Source organism: Penicilliopsis zonata (genome assembly GCF_001890105.1).
Source record: "Penicilliopsis zonata CBS 506.65 unplaced genomic scaffold ASPZOscaffold_13, whole genome shotgun sequence".
Taxonomy (NCBI): domain Eukaryota; kingdom Fungi; phylum Ascomycota; class Eurotiomycetes; order Eurotiales; family Aspergillaceae; genus Penicilliopsis; species Penicilliopsis zonata.
Window position 1 is genome coordinate 321,514 of NW_019208922.1, and position 26,249 is coordinate 347,762.

The 26,249-nt window shown below is 51.8% G+C and overlaps 14 protein-coding genes across 14 annotated transcripts; 7 read left to right on the top strand and 7 right to left on the bottom strand.

Annotated features, from left to right (window-relative positions):
• Positions 1 to 974: 974 nt before the first annotated feature.
• Positions 975 to 2,129, bottom strand: ASPZODRAFT_153542 (hypothetical protein; the record flags this gene model as incomplete). The annotated part of the gene is made up of 2 exons (XM_022725984.1): positions 975 to 1,566; positions 1,636 to 2,129. The coding sequence occupies 2 exons, from the start codon at positions 2,127 to 2,129 to the stop codon at positions 975 to 977; spliced, it is 1,086 nt and encodes a 361-aa protein (XP_022579145.1).
• Positions 2,130 to 2,602: 473 nt separating this feature from the next.
• Positions 2,603 to 4,042, top strand: ASPZODRAFT_100662 (hypothetical protein; the record flags this gene model as incomplete). Its single annotated transcript, XM_022720772.1, has 1 exon — positions 2,603 to 4,042. The coding sequence occupies one exon, from the start codon at positions 2,603 to 2,605 to the stop codon at positions 4,040 to 4,042; it is 1,440 nt and encodes a 479-aa protein (XP_022579146.1).
• Positions 4,043 to 4,814: 772 nt separating this feature from the next.
• On the bottom strand, positions 4,815 to 8,322 carry ASPZODRAFT_134720 (hypothetical protein). Its single transcript, XM_022723612.1, has one exon. The coding sequence runs from the start codon at positions 8,089 to 8,091 to the stop codon at positions 4,921 to 4,923; it is 3,171 nt and encodes a 1,056-aa protein (XP_022579147.1). The 5' UTR covers positions 8,092 to 8,322; the 3' UTR covers positions 4,815 to 4,920.
• A 598-nt stretch (positions 8,323 to 8,920) lies between these two features.
• On the top strand, positions 8,921 to 10,538 carry ASPZODRAFT_153544 (hypothetical protein; the record flags this gene model as incomplete). Its single annotated transcript, XM_022725985.1, has 5 exons — positions 8,921 to 9,059; positions 9,136 to 9,410; positions 9,497 to 9,645; positions 9,717 to 9,960; positions 10,029 to 10,538. 5 exons carry the CDS (start codon positions 8,921 to 8,923, stop codon positions 10,536 to 10,538), a joined length of 1,317 nt encoding a protein of 438 aa, XP_022579148.1.
• Positions 10,539 to 10,838: 300 nt separating this feature from the next.
• ASPZODRAFT_153545 (hypothetical protein) lies at positions 10,839 to 11,879 on the bottom strand (the record flags this gene model as incomplete). The annotated part of the gene is made up of 1 exon (XM_022725986.1): positions 10,839 to 11,879. One exon carries the CDS (start codon positions 11,877 to 11,879, stop codon positions 10,839 to 10,841), a length of 1,041 nt encoding a protein of 346 aa, XP_022579149.1.
• A 292-nt stretch (positions 11,880 to 12,171) lies between these two features.
• Positions 12,172 to 12,674, bottom strand: ASPZODRAFT_18215 (hypothetical protein; the record flags this gene model as incomplete). The annotated part of the gene is made up of 2 exons (XM_022727181.1): positions 12,172 to 12,292; positions 12,361 to 12,674. 2 exons carry the CDS (start codon positions 12,672 to 12,674, stop codon positions 12,172 to 12,174), a joined length of 435 nt encoding a protein of 144 aa, XP_022579150.1.
• Positions 12,675 to 13,617: 943 nt separating this feature from the next.
• ASPZODRAFT_134724 (hypothetical protein) lies at positions 13,618 to 15,701 on the top strand. Its single transcript, XM_022723613.1, has 5 exons — positions 13,618 to 13,771; positions 13,835 to 14,018; positions 14,093 to 14,224; positions 14,289 to 15,231; positions 15,285 to 15,701. Exons 1-5 carry the CDS (start codon positions 13,728 to 13,730, stop codon positions 15,578 to 15,580), a joined length of 1,599 nt encoding a protein of 532 aa, XP_022579151.1. The 5' UTR covers positions 13,618 to 13,727; the 3' UTR covers positions 15,581 to 15,701.
• A 38-nt stretch (positions 15,702 to 15,739) lies between these two features.
• ASPZODRAFT_705466 (hypothetical protein) lies at positions 15,740 to 16,855 on the top strand. The gene is made up of 3 exons (XM_022729678.1): positions 15,740 to 15,815; positions 15,864 to 15,943; positions 16,016 to 16,855. The coding sequence occupies exons 1-3, from the start codon at positions 15,794 to 15,796 to the stop codon at positions 16,640 to 16,642; spliced, it is 729 nt and encodes a 242-aa protein (XP_022579152.1). The 5' UTR covers positions 15,740 to 15,793; the 3' UTR covers positions 16,643 to 16,855.
• Positions 16,856 to 17,001: 146 nt separating this feature from the next.
• On the bottom strand, positions 17,002 to 17,534 carry ASPZODRAFT_71445 (hypothetical protein; the record flags this gene model as incomplete). Its single annotated transcript, XM_022729756.1, has 3 exons — positions 17,002 to 17,045; positions 17,117 to 17,245; positions 17,471 to 17,534. 3 exons carry the CDS (start codon positions 17,532 to 17,534, stop codon positions 17,002 to 17,004), a joined length of 237 nt encoding a protein of 78 aa, XP_022579153.1.
• A 918-nt stretch (positions 17,535 to 18,452) lies between these two features.
• Positions 18,453 to 19,293, top strand: ASPZODRAFT_705620 (hypothetical protein). The gene is made up of 5 exons (XM_022729681.1): positions 18,453 to 18,664; positions 18,731 to 18,743; positions 18,794 to 18,877; positions 18,949 to 18,995; positions 19,071 to 19,293. Exons 1-5 carry the CDS (start codon positions 18,626 to 18,628, stop codon positions 19,188 to 19,190), a joined length of 303 nt encoding a protein of 100 aa, XP_022579154.1. The 5' UTR covers positions 18,453 to 18,625; the 3' UTR covers positions 19,191 to 19,293.
• A 103-nt stretch (positions 19,294 to 19,396) lies between these two features.
• Positions 19,397 to 19,948, bottom strand: ASPZODRAFT_144606 (hypothetical protein; the record flags this gene model as incomplete). The annotated part of the gene is made up of 2 exons (XM_022725021.1): positions 19,397 to 19,839; positions 19,903 to 19,948. 2 exons carry the CDS (start codon positions 19,946 to 19,948, stop codon positions 19,397 to 19,399), a joined length of 489 nt encoding a protein of 162 aa, XP_022579155.1.
• Positions 19,949 to 20,220: 272 nt separating this feature from the next.
• ASPZODRAFT_71504 (hypothetical protein) lies at positions 20,221 to 22,360 on the top strand (the record flags this gene model as incomplete). The annotated part of the gene is made up of 8 exons (XM_022729760.1): positions 20,221 to 20,410; positions 20,467 to 20,585; positions 20,644 to 20,715; positions 20,766 to 20,852; positions 20,905 to 21,036; positions 21,092 to 21,456; positions 21,514 to 21,991; positions 22,088 to 22,360. The coding sequence occupies 8 exons, from the start codon at positions 20,221 to 20,223 to the stop codon at positions 22,358 to 22,360; spliced, it is 1,716 nt and encodes a 571-aa protein (XP_022579156.1).
• A 740-nt stretch (positions 22,361 to 23,100) lies between these two features.
• On the top strand, positions 23,101 to 24,486 carry ASPZODRAFT_153551 (hypothetical protein; the record flags this gene model as incomplete). The annotated part of the gene is made up of 2 exons (XM_022725987.1): positions 23,101 to 24,150; positions 24,208 to 24,486. 2 exons carry the CDS (start codon positions 23,101 to 23,103, stop codon positions 24,484 to 24,486), a joined length of 1,329 nt encoding a protein of 442 aa, XP_022579157.1.
• Positions 24,487 to 24,682: 196 nt separating this feature from the next.
• ASPZODRAFT_71205 (hypothetical protein) lies at positions 24,683 to 25,900 on the bottom strand (the record flags this gene model as incomplete). The annotated part of the gene is made up of 3 exons (XM_022729730.1): positions 24,683 to 25,424; positions 25,508 to 25,612; positions 25,671 to 25,900. 3 exons carry the CDS (start codon positions 25,898 to 25,900, stop codon positions 24,683 to 24,685), a joined length of 1,077 nt encoding a protein of 358 aa, XP_022579158.1.
• Positions 25,901 to 26,249: the final 349 nt, after the last annotated feature.

Below are 26,249 nucleotides of genomic sequence, written 5' to 3' on the forward strand. Positions count from 1 at the left end.
AAGGGGGGTAGGAGGGATGTGCGTGCGGACTTTTTGAAATTTTGCGTCCAGGATCAGTTCTTAGGGTAAAGGGCTCCAAAAAATCGCGCGCAGGGAATGAGGGGTAAAGACAGGCAACCAGAGGGATTAACAGGGGAACCTCTTGAACCAAGAGTGAGCAGTTAACAGGGCAGAGACTCACCAAACACCTGTGAATGAGGTGTTTTTCTCCTGGGTCAGCAGAGAAGTTGAAGTGGTGGTGGTGGTGGTAATCAGGAAGAGAAGCAGCTCTGCTTCGGCGGATAGAGGGGGGAGGGAGGCACTCCATGGGGAATCGAGACTCGCTCAGGCTCCAGCAAAGAAAAAAAAAACAGGGTCCAACCACACTCACCGTGTCTCTTCGTCAACTAGTGGGGTATTATTAGAACAGGCCTGAGCGCCGCAAGTTCTTTGCACGTAATGATTTGATTTTTTTTTTTTTTTTTTCATAAGCAGTACTTTTCAGTGTTCAGAAAATTCGGTGCCTCCTGGCCTGGCCCCAAGCAGCAGCCGTGGTACGCGAAAGCATCTCATGCTGGATGCTATGTGCCCTGGCTTTCTGAGTGCCCAGTGCCCAGTGCCCACCCTGCAGGTGCAATGTGATTTCCCTCAATCATAGGCAGCTCTAGCGAAAGTCTCCGAAACAAAGATCTGCCCTTTGCTGCCAAGGAACAATAGCTCATATGTGTGACCACTGACAAGTGTCCGGTTGTCCAATGATGTTCGTAAGCCGAATCCCGGCCATGACGTCGCTAATATACTACAAAAAGTAGCTATACTTCAATGGTAGTTAGCTGTGAGTTATATCACTCATAACTAGTTACGGAGTCCCCCCTCGGTCCTCCGTGTTTCGTATACCCACCCAGTGCGTTGGGCGATAGACATCTGCCCAACGTAGACAAATCGCACGGACCGTATATGGAAGAATGATCACTCGAGACCAGCCGGTTTGCTGCCTACCGGGGTTGTCGTCCGTAGGCATGCAGTTCGATGCGGTCGGCTTGCCCGTGTGCTGCAGGCAGCAGGACGGAATCTTGCTGCAAGGCTTGCAGGTCGGCAGATTGCATTAGGTCGAAGAAGATGGCTTCGCTGTCGTGTCTTCTCTTGAGCGCAACAAGAATGAGCGCTCGAGGGGAAAGGGCAGTCAAATGCTTGAGTACAGAAACCAGCGATGGAAGACTGTCCGCATTGTATGTGCAGTCAGATACTAGGATCAGATCAATCTCCGTATCACGTATACGCTTCGGGGGTTCCTCGTCCCAGTCCAGCGTTTCGAACTTAACTCCAGACGCTTTTGCCGGACTAGATACAGAGATATTGCGCATGACAATCTCCTCAACCTCGGGCAAGTCTGTAAGGACCACCGAGGTCTGCGAGCGCAGGTGAGCGAGAGATATTCCGACTATCCCACACCCGGCTCCCAATTCGAGTACGTGCAGCAGGTTGTCGTTTTGAGATATACGCTCCTGGAGAGACTGCATCGACAAGCTGCGACTGCTACTACTGATTCCACTCTGGAGATATAACATGGAAGCGAGGGCTGCATCCCTGTGGAGACCCCCCGTCTTAATAGAAGAACATCGTAGATTTCTCGGAAGAGGACAAATAAAGGCTCACCAAATGTGCCGGGCGATACTGTTCCCGGTCTCCTCCCAGATCCTCACCGCTGGCCGGCCGTCCTGTAGAAAAAGACGTCGCTCTATCACCCTCTCTGCGGCGGAGAGCTGCGGTCCTCCAAATGGCGCACTCCACCCGGATATTACAAGAGGTATACTGGATGCATCTTGAAGGTTATCTGCTGGATTCAGAAATGGCTTCCCTCTCTTCTCAATCGCCCTAACGCCTAGGACAATCGGTGATCTGGACAGGTCCTTGGAGAAGGGGCCTAGAGAGACCGAAAGCTCCCTCTTGCCGGCCTTCCATGCTAGCGACTCCTGGTAGAGAGGCACATCAGAGTCCTCGACCGTCAATACCGCGAGTAAATCCACATCCTGGGCGAGAAATGCGTCGCCCAGATCTGTCGTGATGCAGACGAGGGCATTGACAGACAGCGCGCCTGCCTGCTGTTTCTGGATGCGTGGTGTCTTTAGAAAACGCACGTAGTATACCATGGCCAGGCAGATACTTCACAGAGCCCTTCTGCAAGCCTCGGAGTCGTCAATAGCAGATGCAGGCCTTCCTGTATATTTTTTTTTTTTTGTTTTACCCCCGTCAAGTTCCAAATGGATCATTGTGCACCTTTCCCGATCTGTCGACGAGCTCACGTGTGCTGAGTCAGCGAAGAATGTCAGCCTGAGGCCAAATGACATCTTCCTACGACAACGCAGCTGAGCCAAGTTGCAGTCGCAACCCCTTTGTCGGTTCAACAAGACTGTGGGCTGTCGATCTGCGATTCAAACGCTGGATCCATCGATCAACAATCCCATCTGTCCTCCCGATGCCTACGACTCTCGGGTGAGGTCACCCGCGCAGACGTTTCACCGCTACCTAGCACCTAGTTACCTAGTAGTTGACTACCTCCTCACTCACACCACTTCCCCCTCCTCCGCCGGCTGCACCAAGCAGCACGTCGGAGAGAGCCATAATGATGCGCCCCAGTGACCCGCGGATCCGCCAAACGATCAATCGATTCTCTCACAATCTTGAGTCGGCGAACGAGTCGGCCCAGGAAGGCCTCTATGCCTTCTCTCATCACTACATCACTCCCTGCGTCGCTGCGATCGGAAACTGTGTCCACGCATGTGCTGCGCCCTGTCTTCCCAGTCGGGAAGACCAACTACGCCGCCGGCGACGAGGCCGCGCGGAGTCCGTCTTTGACTTCTACGACGACTGGGACAACGAGGCTACCGGGGATGGGATTCTGGGGTGGGGACACGATGAGCTCGATCGGCTGCTGGCTGGCAGCGGGCTGGCGCGCGGAGGAGGCTCGGAGCAGCCGCGCAAGCAGCGCAAGATGAGCTACGGGACTCGGAACGTGCGCAGGAAAAGCAGTCTCTTGGTTCCAGATGAGCGCAACGATCCGACGGTCATTCCGAGCTCCTCCTTTCTCGGCTTCCTGGAGCGCTTCCCGTGGCGGGTGGGTGCGCGCGGTCTCAAGTACCGGCCCTCGGCTGCTGACCTTCAAGATAATCCTGGGGGGCTGCGAAAGCACCTCCCAGAAGATGAGCCCCTCATGGAGGCGGCTGAAGAGGCGGAAGACGGTCCGTCGTACCAGAGGCATTTGGTACATGGGCGGGAGCGCAGTGGGACTCACTCGTCGCGGGGAACAAGTAATTCCCTCAGCTCACGAGGCGATCTTATTCTGAGTGATGAGGAAGAGGATGCGGTTCCGTTGGACGATGAATTTGCTTTGACGTTAGGGCGTCGCAACACCGGTATCGAGACCGATGAGACGCCCGGAGGGAAACCGGCGTCTATGAAGCGGTCGATATCTGGCACACTCAGTCAACGGACGATGTCGTCCAAGGGTTCGCGGAAGAAGGACCGAAGAAACACCAATCGATCGAAACGAGTCTCAGAGGCAGCCGAGATGGTTCACGAGGTTGTGACCCCGTCCATAGAGGATCTGAAGCTGGAAGACAAGCGAGTCGCTCTCGAAGAGGAGTCAGAAGTCTCGAGGAAAAGGGTCGCTGCTCAGAAGCTAGCAGTCTCCAAGGGTCTGGACCAGCGAGATGGCAAGGTAAGAAAGAAATCCTTCCTTTTTATCTCTCATTTGCTCTCTCTGTATTTCTCGAAGCTCACTCGTACACAGAACGCTCCCTGGGACACCAATGTGGGCTCATCCGCGGCATCAGCAAATGGGGGTCCTCATACGGCTATCGGCATGGTCAGGTCATTCAGCCAGTCGTCGGATTGGCAATCCATGAAAGATCAAACAGAGCCCTTCCCACCTTTACCACAAACCCCTCCTTCAAACGTGCAAAGCGATGAAGCTCCCGAACCACCCTCACCTTCATCTCAGTCAGATTCGGCACCCATGGTCTCGGCCGAAGATGATTTACCCTCAGACCCGGATGAAGACTAAAAACATGCCGACTCACTTTACTCTCCTTCCAGCGAGAGAGGTTTTATTTTCCTTCTCTTTGGTCCGAGACAATGATTTCCATCCTCTCAAACCCCGAAAATAAAAATCTAGGCCTAATAGACCTTGTATGATATGATTGATGAGCGTTTTCCACGCCCGTGCTTTATACCCTATCCATGTGTTTCTCTTCCTCTTCGTCTGTTCCATCATTTTTGCTTTCTTTTGATCATTTCGCTTCGCCCCGTTGCACCTCCTCCTTCTCCTCTAATACTGGTACTTGGGGGGGTTTATCACGCTCTCGGGTGGTGCATTCATTTGTACATAATATATATTTTCACTTCAAAAGCCCGAGTCTGGCATGCTCTGAAGGCTTTTCTTATCCACGGAGGTACTTACAGGATATACCTGCACACCTCGATATACTACATATTCACACATTACAGTATGTCTTTGTTCTCACGTTTTTAGTCCGTCCTGCGTAGGCTGACAGATGTTCCGAGGAACGCCAGGCCGAGTCTGAAAAACGGAGGTTTTGAGGGAAGTGTACCTTACTCCCAGGGGCTGACCCTAGGGTGGGTTCACATTCCTAACACTTTGATCTTGCGCTGAGAGTCTATGGAGTAGACTGCAACCCATCAATTAACCATGGGGATGACGGTTGAGATGAGCGATGACTGTTCTGGTCGCGCTGATAAATTGCCGGGGCAAAAGTAACGGGGAGAAGATGATGAAGAAAAAGGGGGGGGGGGGGGGAAGAGGGGGGGGGGGGGAAATTATTGTACAGCCGTCTATGTATCCCTGCCATATCATATTGTACAACGTTTATGCCAAAATCCACGGGTATACCATCTATCGTACAGCGTTTCCACGGCCTGCCCTCAAGCAGTGGCAGCCATGTCGGCAGGTTCTGGGCTAGCCTCCGTGGGATTCATCGAAAGCTTGCGCACATCCCAACCGTCAGAATCGGTCCATTCTTTTCTTTCGCCGAGGATACAGATGGCCTGGCGAGAACTCTCAACCAGGAACTTCTGGGCGACCTCGTTGACATCTTTGGCGGTGACGTCAAGCACTTGTTCTCTCCAGCGCTGATCCATTTCATGGGTAACACCGCTCATGAAGTAGCGTGAGCCTTCTTCGTCCACGCTCATCGGGGCGTCCAGGGCCTGGAAGATGCCCAGCTTTGCCTCATCCAACTCCCGCTCCGACCAGGCACGATCTCTAGCAAACACGCCCGAATTACTGAAAACCTTGAGCGTGTTGAGCGGGTTTGGATCTCTGTAGCTGGAAAGGGTGAAAATTCCCTTGATAGGGCCATTGCTAGCGCTGGCACCATATGCGCCTCCCTTTTCGCGGATTTCCGGGTGAAGGTAGTTGTGCGTGAGGAGTTGGGAGAGGACGCTGAGGCGCGCGCTGGATGGGTCGACGAACGGAACCGTCTGCATTGCAAGGCCGGAGTAGTACACCTTGTAAGGCAGATCATAAAAGAATCGATCAGAGAGGGCATTGGCCTGGAAGGGACTAGAGCTGGATGGTGTTGGCAGCGAGGACCGTGGCAGTCCCACAAGCCACTTTTGGAGCACCGACTCATTCTGCGAAGCGCTGCTCGCTTCACAAACAAAACGGACACGCAGGCTAGACGCCTTCGAGATGGCAAACGACTGGATCACACGAAGTTTTTCAATCAGTTCTTGGAGACGTTCCGGCGAAGACTCCGCGTCACGGAGAAGATTGGCCGTCGCCTGCAGCTGCGCCAGACCAGCCTGTTGTTCCTGCACCCAGAAACTACGGGATAGGTTGGCGGCCGCAGCGTTGACGGCATATCGGTGCCCTGTGCCGGCCACTGCGTCAAGCGCCCCGTTGGTGGTTAGTCGGAGCAGCTCCTGAATCATCCCTGGAGCAGAGGGGCCAGTGAAATCGGTCTCAGTGATCAGGGCGGACAAGATGTCCAGCATTTCGGGGATGTTCTTATCTAAGGCATATCCCGAAAACTGAAGACCCTCGCTGAATTGGCCCACCTCAGTCGGTGATGAAATATGGAAGGATGAGCTGGAGACCCCGCCAGTCTTGAGCTTGATGAGATCCTCCCATTGCTCCATGGACCGATTCGCAGTGCCAAGCCGCATCACACAGTCGTTGAACAATGGCATGAGCAACCGGAGGTCATCGGGCAGATCCTTGAAAACATTCAAGGCTTGGAAGTAGGTGAGGCCGTTGGTGGGTGCTTCGCGCCAAACGACATCAACATCGTCGACCTTCGATTCCCTCACCTGCTTGCGTTCCTTCTCTCTGCTAATATCCTTCACTTTCAAGGAGGGAAGACAGCTCAGATCGGCATTGTGCGCGTCTTCCTGGATCTTGAGAAGCTGCAGTTCTTCCTCTTGAAGCTTTGCGATTGCCTGTTCCGCAGACCCATGCTGCTCGATGAGCTGAGCCATCTTCTTGTCCTTACGGATCATCTCTTTCTCATCCAGCTCTTTGTTGAAAGTGGGTGATCCAGCCATGGTGAAGGTCAGGGAATGGTCGTTCATCAGATACTTGTGCATCAAAGATTCCAGGTATCCACCCTGGCTGTATCGGCTTTTGAACTCGTCGACAACCTCGTTCCAGGAAAGTTCTTTCATGGGGTCCGTGCCATTGAACCATGTGGAGATCGTCTTCTCCATGACACCGATTCCAAAGTTCGATGTTTTGTGTCTCAACGCAAGCTCCAACTGGTGAAGGAAGCCCTGCACCTTCTCATCGCTAAACCCGGTGGCGAGGGATTCTTCAAAGACTTCCTGGATGGCCGCTTTGACAGCAGGTACCTCCGCCTCGCTCACGCCATTCAACCCGACAGAGAAGATTGGGATCTTTGCGGAGGAGTCGAGCCCAGTGTTGGGAGTGAAAGATGACCCTAATCCGCTCTCGATCAAGGCCCGGTACATAGGAGAACCATAGCCATCTAGAAGCAAGGAGGATAGAATTCCGACCGAAAAGGTTTCGACGACGTCGGTGGAGTTACCCATATACCAGGAGGTTGAGGTTTTGAATTGTTTGTCTTCGGGGGCAAAAGTGTCGACTGGACCGCTGACAGTGATATTCACCGGACCTTGGCTTAGGTCCAGAGGGGTCTTCACATCTGTATCGGCCATTCCCTTTTCGAACCCGTCCAAAACCGCACCGATCTGCTTCAGGTGACCCTCAAGCGGCATATCACCGTACGTCACAATCTTGGCGTTGCTCGGGTGGTAGTTGCGTTTCGAAAAGTCGACAAGCTGCTGGTGGGTCAGATCGGTTATATACTCTGGGTCTCCCCCAGAGTTGTTGATCGCCGGAAAGATATTCTCCTTGAATCGGATGTAATACAAATAGTTTGCATCTGACATCTGTCCCTTCATTTCATTGTAGACGACACCCTTGAACACGACGTCGTCCGGTTGGCGACTGCCCTCCGCCGGGCCGTCCGAGGCCAGCAACGCACGAGGGTCTTCCGGCCCCAATCTCCACCCCTCTTGCCGAAAGTCTTCCTCCTTGAGCAGCGGGTGCAGCGTGGCATCGAGATATACCGATAGGAGGTTCTGGAAGTCCTGTTGGTTCGTCGTGGCAAACGGATACGTCGTGTGGTCTGACGAAGTGAAGGCGTTCATGAAGTTGGAGAGAGACCGCGGAAGCATCTTGAAGAAGGGGTCCCGGATGGGGTACTTCTCACTCCCACACAGTGTCGTATGCTCCAGGATGTGCGGCACACCTGTGGCATCCGGAGGGTTCGTCTTGAACCCAATCCCAAACACATTGTTCTTGTCTTCCCTCGCCACGTGCAAGTAATCTGCATCGGTTCTGTCGTGCTTTAACCGAACGGCAGTGAGGTGCAACTCCGGAACGTGCTTCTTCTCCTGCACCGTGAAGCCCTGGATCTTCTCCCCGATGTTGGGGAAGCTGTCGAGGCTGGTCACCGTCGAAGCGGCTCTTCGTAGAAATTCCAGACGCGTCGAACAGTACAACGGCTTCGCCAGACGAGGCTGCCGCAACCCGACAGCCCGCCCGCTCGATCCCACGTACGATCGCAACATATTGTAGACTGTCGATGCCAGTAGCCACACAGAGGCTTTCACTTGTCAGCAGAAGACTCTCTCACCCGCCTGATCCGCAGAGAGAAGGTCCACCGGAGGCGCGGCAGCACCAATACAGCGGAGCCTCGAATTCTTCAGCAGTCACAGACGTCACAGTCCACCCCGACACCCAGTCTCGGAGTTCTCAGATGCGTAGAGACTCTCAAAGCCGCACCGTCAAGTCCCGTCGCCAGAGCGTTGTTTGCTCTCTCCGCACCGCAAATCGCCCGCGTCTGTTTTTTCGCAGGGCCGCCAAGACCGGCAGCAGCGCTAGCCCTAGTCGGGTCAAGCGCACATCCCCTCTTGCGAACTGGATTCGATCCTCCCCCGGCAGGACCCTCGAAGTTTCCTCTCCGTCGTGCGTTGGCCTCTGTTGCGTTGAATCCACCGAGACACTCTAGTTCTGTCGCCTGCCAGACTGTTGTTGGGTTCCGGGGGCTCGTATGTATCGAACCTGGCCGCCCTACGCTCTGCTCGGTCCGTGCTGAATGAAAAGAGAAGAGGAAGCTCACAAATCACCTGCGAGCCGTTACGCCGTCCGCCGCCGGCATATATTACGTCTGCCCAGCGTAGAAGGAGGCCGATACGACAGGAGTCGCAGGGGCCTTGGGGACTCTGCTGTCTTTGTTCGGGCGCTGTGGCCATCGATTGACCGCTCGTGGCTGCCGCCGCTGCGGTTTCCAGATTTTTTGTGCCGTTTTGTGGCTTGACCACGCGACTATTGAGGATCGTTATCTACGACAACACCACCCCGGAGTGACTGGGATTTCACGTTTCCGAGACACCGAAGATGTCTGCCGCGGCAATGTCAAAGAAGAAGCAGGGGAAAAAGTTTGCAGATCCCAACGAGACGTCGAAGCTGCTGGCTGCCAAGATCTCCCAGCTAGAACAAGATGCCGCTGGGGAGAAAGATCAGGAGGCTGAGATCGGTGCGTGAAGCCATTGGTGTGTTCGGACTGTGGGGTACAACTTGCTAACGAGGGGTTTCGTTGGTGGTCGTGACAGAGCGGGAAGTCAAGAAGGCAACTCGGGATCTCAACCAACTGCTCAGTAATATCGAATCGCCGATGACCCGCCTGGAGACGGTCCATAAGAAGTACACGGAATTGCTAGCCGACATGAAGAAGTTGGATCGCGATTACACGAAGAGCAAGAAGCGGGCCGATCAGCTACAGAAGGACCAGGATAAGGGGAAATCGGAATTGAGCAAGACCATCACGATGAAGGATAAGCTGGAGAAGCTGTGTCGAGAGTTGACCAAAGAAAATAAGAAAGTCAAAGTGAGCAGGCCAGGCGTGATTGGGGGGAGGATTAAATGTCTGTCTGTGTGGGAGTGATGCTAACGCAGTGGCCTTTCTCCTAACAGGACGAAAACAAGAAACTCGAGGATACGGAGAAAAAGGCGCGAATGATTGTAAATGAACGGCTGGATTCGCTTCTATATGACATCCAGGATGTGATGGCATCCAAGGGTGCACCTCGCAGCGAAAGATTGGATATTGATCTGGACGAAGCGTGAGTGTTGATATACAGAGGCTGGTGGCGCTCCCCCTACATGTGCGCGTGCTGACTCAAGCGGGATCTAGTCTCCGTGCAAAGATCAAGACCATTGGGGAAAAGTTCGAGATGCGCGAGTTACACTACAAGGCTCTCTTGCGCAGCAAGGACGCCGAGATACAATGTCTTACTGCCAAATGCGAAGAGCAACGGCGCACCTCGGACAACGAGACTGCCCGCTGCCGTGCTCTCAGCTCGCAGGTTTCAACGTTTTCTCACACCGAGGCCGAGTTACGCAGTCAGCTCAACATCTACGTGGAGAAGTTCAAGCAGGTAGGTCTCGGCTCTGGGTTGTATAAATCGGCTCGATGGGGACTGCGATGGTAACAATGGATGTACAGGTGGAAGACACGCTTAACAACAGCAACGAACTCTTTCTCACATTTCGAAAAGAGATGGAAGAGATGTCCAAGAAAACCAAGCGCCTGGAAAAGGAGAACCTTACACTGACCCGCAAGCACGATCAAACGAATCGCAACATTTTAGAAATGGCCGAGGAGCGAACGCGAAACCATGAAGAGCTGGAAAAATGGCGCAAGAAAAGTCACCATCTCGAGGCACTTTGCAGGCGGATGCAGGCGCAAGGACGGGGCCAAGCGCTCGCTGCGGAATTAGACGGCGACGACGAGGGCACGGAAAGCGAGTACGACGAAGAAGACTATGAAGATGAGGAAGACGAAGAGGGGATCAGTGATGATGACGAATACGAACTGGACAGCACAGGACATGAGGTAAACGGCATGGAGCACCACCATCAACCGGAAAAGCCCGTCTTCGGGCCACCCCCTCCCCCCAACCTGGCAGAAGCTAGGGCAAACGGGAACAAGGCCATGGTCAATGGATGCCATTGATGAATCCTCTTGCAGGCCGTAGTCACTTGGTTTCTGCTGGCTACGGGCTGTCTGTCCAATCAATTGACACCCATGTTTTGACATTATTATTCTCATGATCGTTCTGTTGATGACCGCAGCCCTTGGTGTTTTGCGGGATCCAGTGTGAATACATATCTGAATATACGTCGTAGCGCCCTCGTGCCTCCACCGTCACTTTTTCTCGTCGAGTGCAAAGACAAGGATATCTATCGTTCTCTTGCCATATCATGATTGTAGAAGATCAAGAGCTATGTTTCGTCTACCTCGGTCCTCTACATACTATAGCTTGCTTGTCGGCCCCTGGACATAGGACGCCCCCCGCGTCAATACCTCCGTCGCCTGTTGAACCATTTCTTGCACGATAATGGCCGCTGGCTTGATCTCACGGATAACAGCCGCGACGTCGCCCATGAGGAAGGGCAGGTCGATCTCCCTACCATGTTCGAGATCGTCTTCCAACGGTACGACCCCACGAGCTGTCAGGCGCGCAATCTCCTCCGGTTTCTTTTCCCACTCGTCAATATACTGGTTGGGCAGCATACGCAGCGGTCGCCCGGAGACGACCAGGGTGCGTCTCGTCTGGCCGAAGCGCGCGGCGACGACAGCCTCCTTATGAAGCTTGCTGGCGCCGCTTTCAACAGTGGCCACAAACCGCGTGCCGACCCAAACACCCGCTGCGCCCAGCATCAGCGAAGCCGCCAGACTGCGTCCGTCATTGATCCCCCCCGCGGCCACCACCAGCACCTTCTGCCCTGTCAGCGGGCTCGTGTACCGGCTCGCCACATCCACGACAGCAGGCACCAGCACTGAGAATGGGACATCTCCCGTATGGCCGCCGCCTTCCCCGCCCTGCGCACACACAATGTCGACGCCCGCCTCCAGCGCCTTCTCTGCATGCCGTGGCGCGCCCACCATGTTCATCACCAGGATTCCGGCCTCGTGTAAGCGCCGGATCGTGCGTGCCGGCGGTACCCCGACGGCAGAGACAAACAGCTTGGCTCCTGCCGAGATAACTTCTTCGATCAGTTCGTCCAGATGGCCCTCCGTGTAATCGTGGTTGGTCGCACGCGCGCCACCGCCGACCTGCGGGAGAGCAAGGTCAACCGCAAAGGGCAGTGACGGGTCACGCAGCAGACTCTTCAGTTCGGTCAGCATCTCTCGCAGCTGGGACGGCTTGTATCCGAGTCCACCGATGGTGCCTAGACCTCCAGCGTTGGAAACTGCGGCAGCGAGAGCGGCGCCTGAAGTGCGTGCCATCCCGGCCAGCAGGATGGGGTGTTGGATGTGAAGGAGGGAGCAGAGGGGGGTATGGAGGGACATGGTTAAGAGTTGATTCAATAGAAAGCTATCTTCGAGTGTTTCTGTATATGTAATTACTCAGTCAATAGATGGCTTTGTTCTGGTTTTCATCATTGTACAACCAGGTACTGCGTAGGTAGTTATACTGATGTTAGGAGGTGGCTGATAGTATGCGGGGAAGCGGAGCCGAGGCTAACAAGCAAGGATATTACACATAGCACAATAATGCTTATGATTTATCAGGATGAAGAATGTCCAATTGTTTCTAAATATACTGAGCTGAAAACAGGATGCATGCAGAATTCGAGGAGTCTTAAAGATGTAGACTAGAAAGAAGTATGGTAAGGCCGAGGCCTCCTCCCAGCACAGCCTTCTTGCTTGCTATACCGGACGAGGTCGCTTCCACCACAGATTGCGTCTTGGTGGGGTTATTGCTATTTGAGAAGATCGATTGATTAGGACAAGCACATGGGCAGAAGAACACAGACTAGTCTCAACTTACCCAGATTCTGCCTCTCCTGTTGCTGAGGCCACCCCTCGCAGTTCGTGTGCCGCCTCGTGAGTAGGCGAGATATGTGTTCTGGTCAGTGGCACCGGGTCTTCATCTTCGTTGACAGGGCCCGGCGGTGGCTGGTAGTATCCCACTGCACCCTTGGGGGCTGTGGCGAGAGACCCAGGGAGACTGCGGCGGAAGAGTGCCGGCGGAGAGCTGCGTGGGAGGGAGAAGTCGGCGCTGAAGGCAGTCACCAGCATGCATATCAGAAACGTGAGGATCGCCAACCTGGCCAACAGGCTCTTGTATGTAGGATGCCTCATCATGAGCTTGGTAGGAAGGTAGCTAGCTACTGTGTCAGGAGCGTAGTAGACTGTCTCTCTCAGTCACTCGGGAAGGTCAGGCATATTAAGCATTCAGAAAAGACTAGATCAATCGTTAAGAATGATATGAGAGACATGCGTTGATCGAGAATTACAGCAGCATGGCTGTCCTAAGCCTGATGTGTTTTGGCCCATTCTTATCGGCGAATGTGTTCCAGAACACAGACTGGTCCAAATGAGACTGCAATAGCTCTCTGTGTACCATGTTGTATGGTGCACGGCACTCTGTCAGATATGAAGGGATTCGTTTGGGCCTCCAGCCACGGCATGTGGACAGGGCATATGGAATGCTCTCGACATTGATAGAGGGGCATGACTACCCCTTGATTGGATCTGTATCGCACATCTAGCGGCCACATTCCCAGCATACGTATGAGTCTTGCCTCGTGGATCTATCTCATCATTCAGGTGTTATCAATGTATTTGGTATTGTTATCGGCGCGCATTCCTACAGTCCAGGCTATAGCCAGAGCGAGTAAATATTTTGTTAGCCAGCATTACCGCAGAATGAATTATACTTTTAAATGCCATTCCCTCAGCTTGGAAACTCAGTCAGACCAAAGATCAGCAGTGATTGAGATATGCGAAAGAGAATCCCGTCATAAAGTGTATCGATTCAGGACTGGAATCAGTAGTAGTCATCTTCTAGAATGATGGATTCGTTGCGAATGGCAAAAAAACACATTAGCATTAGGAGGTGACCTCATATAGGACGGCTCTTTCGAAATAACACTCCGTAGGTTATAACACGCAGTTGCAGAATCTGCCAGATGTTTCAAGTCAGTTAGATGGAGGTTGAAGGTTATTGAGTCCCAAAGCGGTAACGCTATTGATTCTGCGGTGGAGCGAAGCCAGACGCGAATCGACGCGTCTTCCGACAAATCGTTCGTTTGCCAAACTAATGACGGCACATTTGACTGCTCAGCGGCGTCTCGCGGTCTACTGATTTTGTTTGGTGTTTTTTTATTGTTTATTCTGCAATTTAAGATAAAAATGTCTACCAATGATAAAGACTACGGCTTTCTGCGGCCTCCAAGGTCAGTGCTAGCTACCCCTCCCAACCTATACCAGTTTATCGTGACCTGTTATTGACAAGACAGTGATGAGCAATATGAGTCGGTCTACCGCGAGCCCTCCCATTATCATCCCCTTCATACATTTGCCTTGCCGGTCGGATCAGAGAGGCATTACCAGCAACAATATGGAGATATGTATTTCTTGCGGTTGGCGAAGCTGAAGCCGGCAGTGGAGCAGGTTGCGACAGAGGCTTGGGAAGGATTCAATGTAAGCACAGTGAAAAGGAAATCGGTCGCAATGGAAGGAATGGAAGGGTCAAGCTGATCAGCGCCACGCGATAGATTGCTGGGGAGCACGCCCGTCGAGTGGACAGAGTACTGGATGTGCGACAGGGAGATCTGTGTTGGGTGGCTGGAACGGTATACATGGATTTGCCGCTCAAACCCAACATCTTAGACGACTTGACCAAGGAGGTAAGAGTTTTTACTCTGTTTTACTCTCTGTTCTACCAGCTAGAGTCCTGACAGTCCGTTGCAGCACTTCACTTCGGCCCCTCCGCCTCGCCGTACCTACCTCGACCCTTCGAAACCGGAACTCACACAAGTCATGTTGGAGGATGAGTCGGGCCGGCTACGACTCACAGGCTCACTTCTCTCGTCAACCCAGTTGGTCACGGGGGCGGTCGTCGCGGTTTTAGGGACAGAGAACGCCAACGGCGACTTTGAGGTCGTCGACGTCAAGGTCCCCGATTTACCCAGTCAGCCTCGCCGGTGGAATAAGACTGAAGACAAGAAAGACGGCGGTAAAGGAAAGATTGCCTTTGTCAGTGGGCTTGGTATCACGGGAACTTCGAGCGATACGCTGGCTCTAGAACTTCTCACCGATTATCTCCTGGGGTACACTAGTCCCTCAGGGGACGAAGATGCATCTAAGATCACCCGTCTTATCATTGCAGGGAACTCCCTGGGCTCGGGAGCCACGTTAGAGGCTGCAACTACAGCTGCATCAGCAGAGAGTGCTAAAAAGAAGAATGCCTCGAAAAAGTATGGATATGACGCTTCCACATATAACTCTTCGCCCATTACCCAGCTCGATTCGTTTCTATCCGAAATTCTTCCCAGTATACCTGTCACCCTCATGCCGGGCGAGCACGACCCGGCCAACGTCTCACTACCTCAGCAAGGCGTACATCGAGCTATGTTCCTCAAGTCCAGGGCATACTGCTCTGCGCCACCTTCCGGGGACCAACAACCGGAACCTGGCTGGTTCGATTCCGTGACGAACCCGTGGGAAGGCGAAGTGGAGGGTTTGCGTATGTTGGGGACCAGTGGCCAGAATGTGGATGATGTCCTGCGATACTTGGATTTTGCAGGTGAGGATGGGACCTCGGAGAACAACGAAGACGCCGAGGCGCGGATAAGGGTAATGGAAGCAATGCTTCGCTGGCGGTGTTTAGTCCCTACCGCGCCGGACACAATCTGTATGTTCTTTTATACTTTTTGCGACTATTTCCATCAACTAATCTGGTTGCAGGGTGCTACCCATTCCAAACCAATGACCCATTTGTTATTCAATCGTGTCCGCACATCTTCTTTACAGGGAACCAGCCGCAGTTCAAGACAGCAGTCATCGAAGGGGATTCCCCTCTGCGTCTAGACGGTCCAGATGCGAGCATGGCCGAGGCTGACGATTCGTCAATACCGCGTGTCCGCCTTTTGACCATTCCAAAGTTCAGCGAGACCGGGGAACTGATATTGGTGGACACGGATACTTTAGAAGTCGAAGTCGTTCGATTTGCAGGATTTGCAGGGCAGGAAGAAAAAAAGTAGCTCGTTCGTTCTAATCAAAATGGAGACCTTAGTAACCATCTGGGTTGTTAATTCAAAGGTTGTTTTTTCCCATCTTTACACTCAAGTAATGGGTTCAAGCATAGTAAATATAGAACGATGCCAAGACTCACGATCTAACCATCCACATTTACTCCGTAACCAGGTAGTAACTACATATCAACCAAGACATCATTAGGAAAATATAACACAACCATGCTAATTAACGCTACGACTGGTACGTACAAGTCGCAGGCTACACCCAAAACCAAGCTAACTAGCCTAGCTATCTCGACGTCTGCCGTCCTGCTAGTCCCATATTCGAAATGGCACGTTCCGCAGTACCACGAATGGATGAAAGATGAGGCAAGCAGACTAGAATACATAAGTCTAAAACGAGCAGTACCATAGTCTCAAGAGCTAATTAAATGCTGGCAGGAAATACAAGAAGCAACCGCTTCAGAGCCTCTGACACTTGAAGAGGAATACGCGATGCAGCAGAGTTGGCGCAGTGACGCAGACAAGTTGACCTTTATCACTTGTCACCCTGTTGAACCGTCCCAGCAGCAGCAACCGCTCACTGATTACCATGACAGCCCTGACAGGATGGTAGGGGATATCAATCTCTTCCTGCGAATCGACGATGGCGAAGAGGGTACCTCGCCGCCCCAGATCATCGGGGAGGTCGAGTTGATGGTTGCCGAGAAGCGAAACCAGCGCAGGGGGTTTGGACGGGCCAGTCTGCTGGTCTTTCTACGGTATATTGCCGATAACGAGAGGGCGATTCTAGACGAGTTCGTCGCGCGGGGGAGCGATCCCGCAGCGAGGGAAAAGCTACCGAACCCGCTACAGTTGTCGTGTTTGAGCGTGAAGATCGGGCAAGTGAATGCGCGCAGCCTTGCCCTATTCGAGAGTGTGTCGTTTGAGAAGGTCTCGACGGAGCCGAACTTTTTCGGTGAGTTTGAGCTCAGACGGACGGATCTGAGTCGGGGGTCGGTGGATGAGTTGCTTGGACGGGCTGGGATTACAGATTATGTCGAGTTGAAGTATCAACGGAGCGGTTGATTTTGATAAAATCTATGATGATGTAGGTGTGTGTGTATCTTCTATATATGATGTGTATAAACTTGCAGGAAGTTTCAACTTTTTTTTTCTTATTGTGTAGGATCCAGAGGCTTCGGCCACTCTGGGCCTGCATCAGATGATGCAAAAGCATCTATCTGACTATGTATGATTCACCGGATGGCCTGGCTTGGCTAGGAAACGGCATCCAGCATCGGTGCAGGAAGAACCGGTCTGATTCTCCTCTCCCGTCCACGGAATTATGCCCACTGACGTCGTCGTGTGATCTCGTCGATGACTGCAATTCCCGCATTCCCACCTCCATCACCTTTTCATCGTTCTCTTTTCAAGAAGAAGAGCATCTAGTTCTTCTTGACACCCTTGGAGACATCGACGACCTTGAGGGCTATAGAAAGATATGTTAGTATTCAAATAAGTCTTCGATAAGTCCCGATCGGCTTTCTATTCCTAACGCACCAGGGGGCAGGCTCTGCTTGAGCTTGTCGGCCTTGTCGGAATCCTTCAGGACGAGGGTGTAGATGAAGCGCTCGCAGCGGACCTTGAACTTGATCTGCTGGGTGCTGCGGTTGCGCTTGATGCGGGCCGCTATTCTTCAAGTCAGCCTTGATCATCGCCAAATCATTTCGCACATCCACGTTTACAACGCCAAACATTATACTACTATAATATTGACATGTAAAAAGTAGAGCATGCGGTATTTCTTCATCCATTGTAAAGATCCCCTTCAGCGATAGACACCGAGCTCCATCGATCATCAATCAAGCTCGGTGCTTGTGCCACAGATCCGAGGCCAGACTTGGGAAGACGTACAGGAGGCATCCTTGCGGCGGCAGATCTCAATGAACTGCTTGATATCGGAGACTTCACGAGGCATTTTGGCGGGTGACTGGAGACTGACGACGGTTGGAGGTTCGTTCAACAGGAAAGACTCGCGACGCGCTGTCCAACGGCTCCTCTTGGATGACAAAGTTCTGTGTGGGTTCTCGAATTAGGGCTGGCGACTGTGGAAGCCCTGCGCGCTAGCCTTGTTGGGAGCATCCCTACTATAGAGTAGTTATTATTGTAGGAGACAAACAGCTACTCGATACAATTCTCGATTTTTATTGTTTCAACAACGAAGTTTCTATTATTCACTCTATGTTGTTTATTTTTTTAAAAAAAAAAAAATTGGTTTGACATTGATTCCGTATGCTGCAGGTTCGAAAACCTCAACTTATACCCCAACAACATCATCTATCCTAGTACTGCCGAGATCATCATGATATTACTCAATGTCCATCTCTATTGGCTCCTATGGGATTCTAAGGACTAACTGGTCGTCTCTTCGCTACTCTGAACCTACTGAGATCCTTAAAATAAAGCTTCAAGGTAGCACTTATGTTTCCAGTGTCAAGCCCTCAACCAGAAGCATGCACTGGATATCTTGAGGATATTGATTGCGAGGAAGGCCTCCATCGAAGGTAGAAATATAGGAAAATCAATGATTGAAAATATAGACTATATAAGCTACTATCACTGACATAAGTCTTTATAACAGCTCAATTGAGTCTCCTCTGACCATTGAAGTAACTATATACTATCGCTTACTCTGTATATATTTCCACAACCAAACCACGTAGAGTCATTTTTTTCGGTGTTCCCTAGGAACACTAACACACTGTTATTCCTATTCGAGAATGAAATTAATGTAGACAAAGTTGTATATATATAGTTAAATATATCTTATTGGGGGTTAAACTAACGCAAAAGGGAAAGCCACAGGTCCTTACCTTTCCTACTGTGGCGGTGCCACCCAGGCTCCCGTCAATTGCAGGACAGCACAGCACAGGACAGCATAGCACAGGACAGGACACATGGCATGACCTTATCCCATTCATATATAACCTGTCATCTTCTCTAAGAAAAACACTGAATCTTACCCTCGGTTTATATTTTGAGCAAATCCTTTCGTGGTCTTGATACAATATGGCGCCGACCCCGTTGGACCGAGCGTTGAACTCCAAGGTGTGTCGACGTGATAACTTCCAATTACTTTCTAATCTATTTCCACTGATACATACGGCTATGTAGAACCTCCTATTAGGTGTGTTATATAGCATAAGCTTTGCAGCAATATTTAGTCTAATCTAGCAGGCTTCGCGGGAATGGTCACGGCCGCGACCGCATGGGCGATATGGGGCAACGAGATATTGCCGGCCGAGCCTGAACCGACGGGAGGTAAGGCTACCTTCTGTCATTGTTTCCAACTTTCTGCCAGTTGGAGGTTGTCAAGCTGATGTGGAACCAAGACCCGGAAACCTGGACGGCGGACGAGATGCGCAGATGGCTTCGTGTTGTATGTGATTCCATCCCATTCATCTCTTCGGTGTTTTGTGAGAATTTCAGTCCTGATCCTGATTCCCCATGGCAGAGAGGGCTCCTCCCGAGCGAGACAGCCACAAGGACAGAGCTTCTAGAGCGAGTTAGGGCCAACCTACGTCCGCCACCGAGGCAAACGTCTTCACCTGGATCATCGTCCGGAAGTAAATAGTCGACAGCGTTTTTTCCTAGTCTCAGTTGTTTCCTTTTTTTTTTTCTCTGTTTATAACCCGGTGGCTAGCGTATTATCTTTGGCTTCTGTGCGGTGTGCCATCAAGCTTCGTTGAAGCCTTATCTTCAGCAATAGCAACCACATCCAAGAAAAGATACCCCCTTGTTTTGCCTTCCACAATCTTCTCTCTCTTTTTTTTTTTTTTTTCAAACCACCAGTCGAAAATTCTGGCTTTGGATAAGCCAGTCCTTTTGCCGCTTGCCCTTCTGTCCTTCTGCAGGGTTGGGCACTAAAACAAATGTTTCGCTAAACCCTCGCTGAGGCATATCCTTGGATTCGCCAAATCTCACATAGCCACTGACTACCACCAGAATCGACATGTCCTTGACTGTAGCCTGGCTCAGAGGCTTGACCCCGCCGGCTGCGGTAGGGGTAGGGAAGTTCCGGTTGATGACCTGGCAATCAAACGACTGCACTTCGTAGTGCGCCGGCGGCATCTGATTGACAAATATCTCTTGTACCGCGCTCCCATCTGCGACTGGATTACCATTGAATAAGATGGTGGATATGGCGGGGTTATAGAAGGAGGAAATGGTCGCGCGGTTGGATTGAAGGGCGGGGTAGAACGACTGCACAAACTCGGTCGCAGCTGTAAAATAGGAGAAATTAGCAACCGTATGGTCTTTAACTCAGAGAATGCATTTCACTGTACCCCCAGTAGACACCTTGGTCAGAGTATCCTCGGATGGAACAGCCATAGGGACGATTTTGTGAGATGGATATGTCAAGAATACTTTTGAATGCAAAAGAAAGTAGAGCGTATCCAAGAAAAATTAAAGAAAGAAAACCCGAGAGGTAGATTGGTCTAGATGAAAACAGAGGCGTGAAACGTTGAGTCTAGTTGAGTTGATGCTGAAGCCAGAAAAGATTGGAGGAAGCTTGGACCACCCGCGGAGCAACATGATATGGATGGCCTCGACTCCGCCCGGATTCTCTCTTCGATCAGGTTGACACCGCCAGCACCATGCCAATGGCCATTCCACGGGGCGAGTTTCGCGCTCTTTCGTGGGCCACGCAGTTTCTAGCCTACAAGAGACCGACCTGGAAATGTGCCTCTTGCAGAACGACGCGCCTGTCGCGGACACTGGCGACATCTGCGACGGGGAAAGAGTCGCGGAAGCCGTACTACGTGACGACGCCCATTTTCTATGTCAATGCTGGTAATCTAGGCTGGTTCAAAGCTCAGGGGATCTGTGCTAATCAGTGTTTTTGTCAGCTCCCCATGTCGGCCATCTGTATTCGATGATCGTCGCCGATATCTTGAAGAGATGGCAGGTACTACTGGGTAACGAGGATGCTCAATTCCTAACGGGAACAGATGAGCATGGAATGAAGGTACATATACACATAAAATGGTATTGAAATGGCTGTCGGTGTTGACTGTGTGGGTTAGATTCAACAAGCAGCACTCGCAGCGGGAATGGACACCCAGGCTTTTTGCGACATGAACTGCAAGACCTTTCAGGTTTGTCGACGAAAATTGACAATATTTTCAATGTCTAATATTGGTGTTAGGATCTCGCAAAGGCTGCAAATCTCAACAATGACCATTTTATTCGGACAACAGATCCTGAACATAAGGAGGCGGTGCAGTATTTTTGGGTAGGACTACTCTGACAAAATCGAATGGACGAAGCTGACACACCATGCACAGGAAATGCTACAGCACCGTGGGCATATTTATACAGCAAAACACGAGGGGTGGTATTGTGTCAGTGACGAAACCTTTTACCCGCAGTCCCAGGTTCAGCTTTCTTTAGATCCATCCACAGGAAGAAAGCGGATGGTACGTATGGGATTTTTGATACCTAGATCCAGTCATTTTGCTGAGATCCTTCTAGGTGTCAATAGAGACTGGCAAGGAAGTGGAATGGTCATCGGAAACCAACTATCACTTTCGTCTGTCTGCTTTCCGAGATCGTCTTCTCGAATTGTACAGCAAGGGGACGTTTATGAAACCGACAAGTTACATGACTGAGATTGTCAAATCTGTGTCCTCGGGACTGTCTGACCTTTCGATATCCAGACCGGTGGAACGATTAAACTGGGGCATTCGAGTTCCTGGTGATGAGACACAAACAATTTATGTTTGGCTGGATGCGTTGATAAACTACTTGACTAAGGCGGGATATCCCTTTCCACCCGGTCAGGAAGGCAAATTCGGATGGCCAGCGGATGTCCATGTAGTTGGAAAGGATATAGTTCGGTACTTCTTCTGTCTAGCACACCGTCTGGGCCAAATCCCTTGCTAACCCCAGGACAGTTTTCATTGCGTCTACTGGCCGGCATTTCTCATGGCGCTGGATCTTCCTCTTCCACGTAACGTTCTTGTCCACGGCCATTGGACCATGAATCACGAGAAGATGTCCAAGTCCACTGGTAACGTGGTGAACCCGTTCTTCGCGATTGACCGCTTTGGCGTGGACACCATGCGTTTCTTCCTGGCTTATCAGGGCTCCCTTTCCGGAGACGCTGATTACGATAACTCGTATATTGTCCGCGACTACAAGAAGCACCTCCAATCAGGACTTGGCAACTTGGCACACCGAGCCATAGGGTGCGCCAAAGGCAATCTGCGGTCTCATATCGTCGATGCCGCATTGGATCAGCTTCCCAAAGCGACTGCTTCGGACACCAAGCACCAGGCTCTATTAGAAGAGCTTCCTCTTAAAGTGGCCGAGAGCATGGAGAGTCTGAACTCGCGCAATGCTCTCCAGCAGATTATGGACATGATAGATAAGGTCCGGAGACCCCCTTCCCCATCTTTCCTTCTTCTTCTTCTTCTTCTTCTTCTTCTTCTTCTTACCCCTCACGCTGACTCCACTTCTCCTCATTAGACAAACAAATACTTCCATGCGGCGGAACCGTGGAAAACTCCCTCGGAATCCCAGCGGGTCCTCTACAACGTCTGCGAGTCCCTGCGGATTGGCGCCATTCTCCTCCAGCCATTTATCCCCAGCAAGTCCAAGGAACTTCTCGAGACGCTCCGAGTAGACATATCAGACCCCGCCAAGTGTAGGTTTTCGGCCGCAAAGTATGGCTTTGATGCAGACTACGGCCAAGGTGTCAAGAAACACATCCTCTTCCATCCTCTTATAGCGGAAGATTGAGCCATGTGATAAGACATACGCCACAAAGCCTGCAATGGTCACCACTACCTTTTCGCTTCATGGGATTCGTGACAGGGTATTCCATGCGATGTACGACTATATTATCAATTCTTACATACTATTCGACCACTCTTCCACCGAGATGCCCCTTGCCACGTCTTATCGGGCTCACGGGTTCCTTCAAGCAGGCAAGGCTATCAACGGAATGAAATCTGGAATTGGAGACACGAGCACAGACGGTGTGATGCACTAATCATCATTGGAGTAACGCATCTGCACCGGATCTTCTTGTTGTTTTGCTATCATGTCCAGGTCAGACGGCCTTGTCGGGTCGGGAAAGCTTGGGGGCCTAGAAGGTGTTTCCCGCGGCAAACTCTATCGATGACCAGCCAAGGAGTTTCGATTTGTATATCAAAACAGTGCAATTCGTCATGATGTGTTCATATGGATAATGGAAATTGACGGTGACTGGCTATGCATTGTTTCTAATTCGGTCTTTTCTCTTTCTTCTCCGTCCGGTGGCATCTCTCCGAGAGGTCAAGGATCCCCGTTGGACTTCGTTTATTGGCCCATGCCCTATACATCTGTATCAACACCAGCTATCTATATACCTCTTCTCGAATATAAATCTCTTTATTTGGACATCCTCCCGTCTTTTTTTTATTCAGTTGACTCTTGGTAGACTCGATAACTCTTTTTCTCACTTCAACAAAACCTACCCACTGGATTCAACTCTCAAAATGGGAAGCATTTCTGCCTATCCAGCCGACACGCTCCCGGCTCTCAAGAAGCCATGGATCGAGACGCCGCTGGTCGAATCGGCCGCCCTCTCCCGCTTAGCCGGGTGTAGGATGTTTCTCAAGCTGGAGAATACCCAGCCGAGCGGATCGTTCAAGTCCCGCGCCATGGGCAACCAGATCCTCTCCCACCTGGCCAACCCGGCGTACCGGGGCAGACCGATTCACTTCTATGCTTCGTCCGGTGGAAACGCAGGGCTAGCTGCTGTGTGTGCGGCACGGAGCCTGGGATACCCATGCACGGTGGTCGTTCCGGTCTCTACCAAGCCGCTCATGGTGGAAAAGCTACGGTCAGCCGGTGCTGTGGACGTGATTCGACACGGAGAGACGTTCGCGGAAGCCGGAAAATACATGAAGGAGGTGGTGATGATGAATAAATATAGGCATGCCTCCACCGATGAAGAGGGGGAGGAAGAGGAAGCGGAAGCAGTGGTCAAGATCGCCCTCCATCCGTTCGACAAGGAGTCCATCTGGGAAGGAAACAGCACGATCATCGACGAGCTGGAGAAACAGCTGCCACCGCCCCTCGGGGAAGAGGAGAGAGCCGCTTACAGCGATCGTGCAATGGCTGCCGATGCTATAATCTGCAGCGTGGGCGGCGGGGGTCTTCTAAACGGGTTGATCATGGGTCTCGAGAGGATCACACATGCACAGACAAAATCAACACCAAAGGCTCCGACGAGTACCTCATACGACTCCGCTATTAATATCCTCGCCATCGAGACGGTAGGCACCGACTCGCTGGCTCTCGCTCTGGCCCAGAAGTCCCTCGTCTCTTTACCGAAAATCACCTCCCAGGCCACTTCGCTTGGTGCCGTCTGCGTCTCGGAGCGGACCTTCTCATATGCCCTGTCACCTCCGGCGGGGATTCGAGTCCATAGTACCGTCTTGTCGGATGCAGACGCCGCCAGGGGGGTTCTCAGACTGGCCGACAGCGAAAGGACGCTTGTTGAACTTGCATGCGGCGTCTGCGTAGAAGCCGCGATCGGCGATGCTGCCACGGCGGCAGACCAGAGCAACAGAAAACGCAAGAGGAGAACAACAACCCAGTCAGCAGCAGCACCCATGTCGGCAGGCCGTCGTGCACCTCCCGACGAGGGATACGGCGACGACCGGTCCTCCTCTACGGAGAACGAGATCGAGTCAGACCTGGACGCACAGGATCCCCTGCCAGCTGCTGATGCGGTGGCACTCACGTCGAAGCTGAGGCAGCTGGTGCCTGGTCTGGGCCCGCAAAGCAGAGTGGTCATCATTGTCTGTGGAGGGAGCAATATCACGATCGAGATGGCGGCGGAGTGGAGACAGATGCTCGAACAGGGCTGGCAATGAAAGATTACTTTTAATTTGATAATGCTATTCCTGGCTCCGGTTTATAGCTTTGATTCTGATGTACCAGATAATGATTGATGTTGGGTTTTCTTTTTACTCGTTGACCTTCTTGCTGAATAACTCCCGCTAGACTCTTTCATATGGATAATAAAAGACAAGTTTTTATGTACATTTAGACGTCGGTTCAAGCCAGATCTTATGCTGAAGCAGAGACCCCGTAAGGCACTGCGAAAGAATCCAGCATCTTGATCCGGTAGTCCCAGTAGTTCTTGCGGATAGGGTCATACTTCTCCTTGAGTAGGGTGAGCATCTTGACGGCTTCCGACTTGTCTGTCTCTGAGCCTGAGACCTGCTCGGCAAGCACATCAGCCAGCCATTCGACCGCATGGCTGCTCTTGACTTCGACCTCGATTTCGTCCTCGCCGTCCTCGGCATCGTGCTTCTTCTTCTCCGTGACGAATTTACTCGCAAAGTCTTTCCATTCGGATAGCGGTCGGCCGGCTGCGCGCAACACGCCACGAGCATAGGACCAGGGACTGCGGTTCTCGGGCGCCAACAGGATCTTGGCCTGCGCATACTGCAGTTCGGCGTCGATCACGTCTTCGTCCGCAACGGCCAGGCGGCCTTTGTCCGCTCCCATTGCTCCACCATTCGGCATGCCGGCGTCCGGCTCGTCATCCCCACGGGGTCCGAAGCGGAGCACAAAGCGATGGTTCCACGCCGAGTTGTTGCGCACATCGGCTTTGAGCAGGGCTTCAACATCCTCGATTTCGCGCGGCAGGTCCCAGAGCTTGAAGTGGCGCACGAGCCAGTGGCGATACTTCCAGACATGGTAGTTCTTGGAATCTTGGGCAAACATTTCCATCAAGAAATCAAGCTCTCTGTCTGGTAGAGTAGGAAATTGGTCTCTGCAAGACACAATGACTTCTCTATGTTGCCTGGAAGAAGGTCAGCAGGGGATTGTTTTTCTTTTCTTTTCTTTTTAAAAAAAAAAGATAAAAATTCACTTGAGAAAACATACCAAATCTGGTAGTTTTTCAAATACTTGAGCGAGACTCTATTCAGCCATTCAAACTCCTCCTTTAGGTCCTTCTTCAGTGCGAACAGGATCTTCGCACGGTAGATCCTGGAGAATATGTCAGAAGGAAGAGGAAAACCAAGAGGACAATGGCGATGATTCATACCAAACCGTGTAATGAGCCGGATTCATTGAGATGATGTCCTCCGTCAGCTTCAACGCCCTGTCCGACATCTCATTCGCAGCCATCACGGCTCGCAGATACGACGTCGCCTCGATGTAATCGTCTGTGTAGGCGATGGTTGCAAGAGGCAACGCACCAGAGTCTGAGCCGTCATTCAGCGGGATGGGTTCGATAGACGCCCATTCCGGATCTGAAGCGTACTTCCCCGTCATATTGTCCCTCGTAAGAATCAAGTAAGAAGCACAGATGTTAAGCCGTCGGACCGGCAAAGAGCGAGCAAGGCAAGAGACAAGAACTCTTGACAGAATCCACACACACACACCCACACACGCTGCTCACAGCGTCAGATCTCGAGCAACGAGGTAGGCTTCTCTGGTCTGAATTGTAGAGAGTGATGTTGGCTGATGGACGGTAGTTCTTCAATCCCTGAGATTATATCATGGCGGGACGGAGTGGGGCATCTGGACGCCTGAGGCATAAACAAAGAAACCAAGAACAATATCAAGCCCAGCTTCTATTCATCAGACTCATTGCAGAGAATCGGTTGGATGTGCTGTAGCT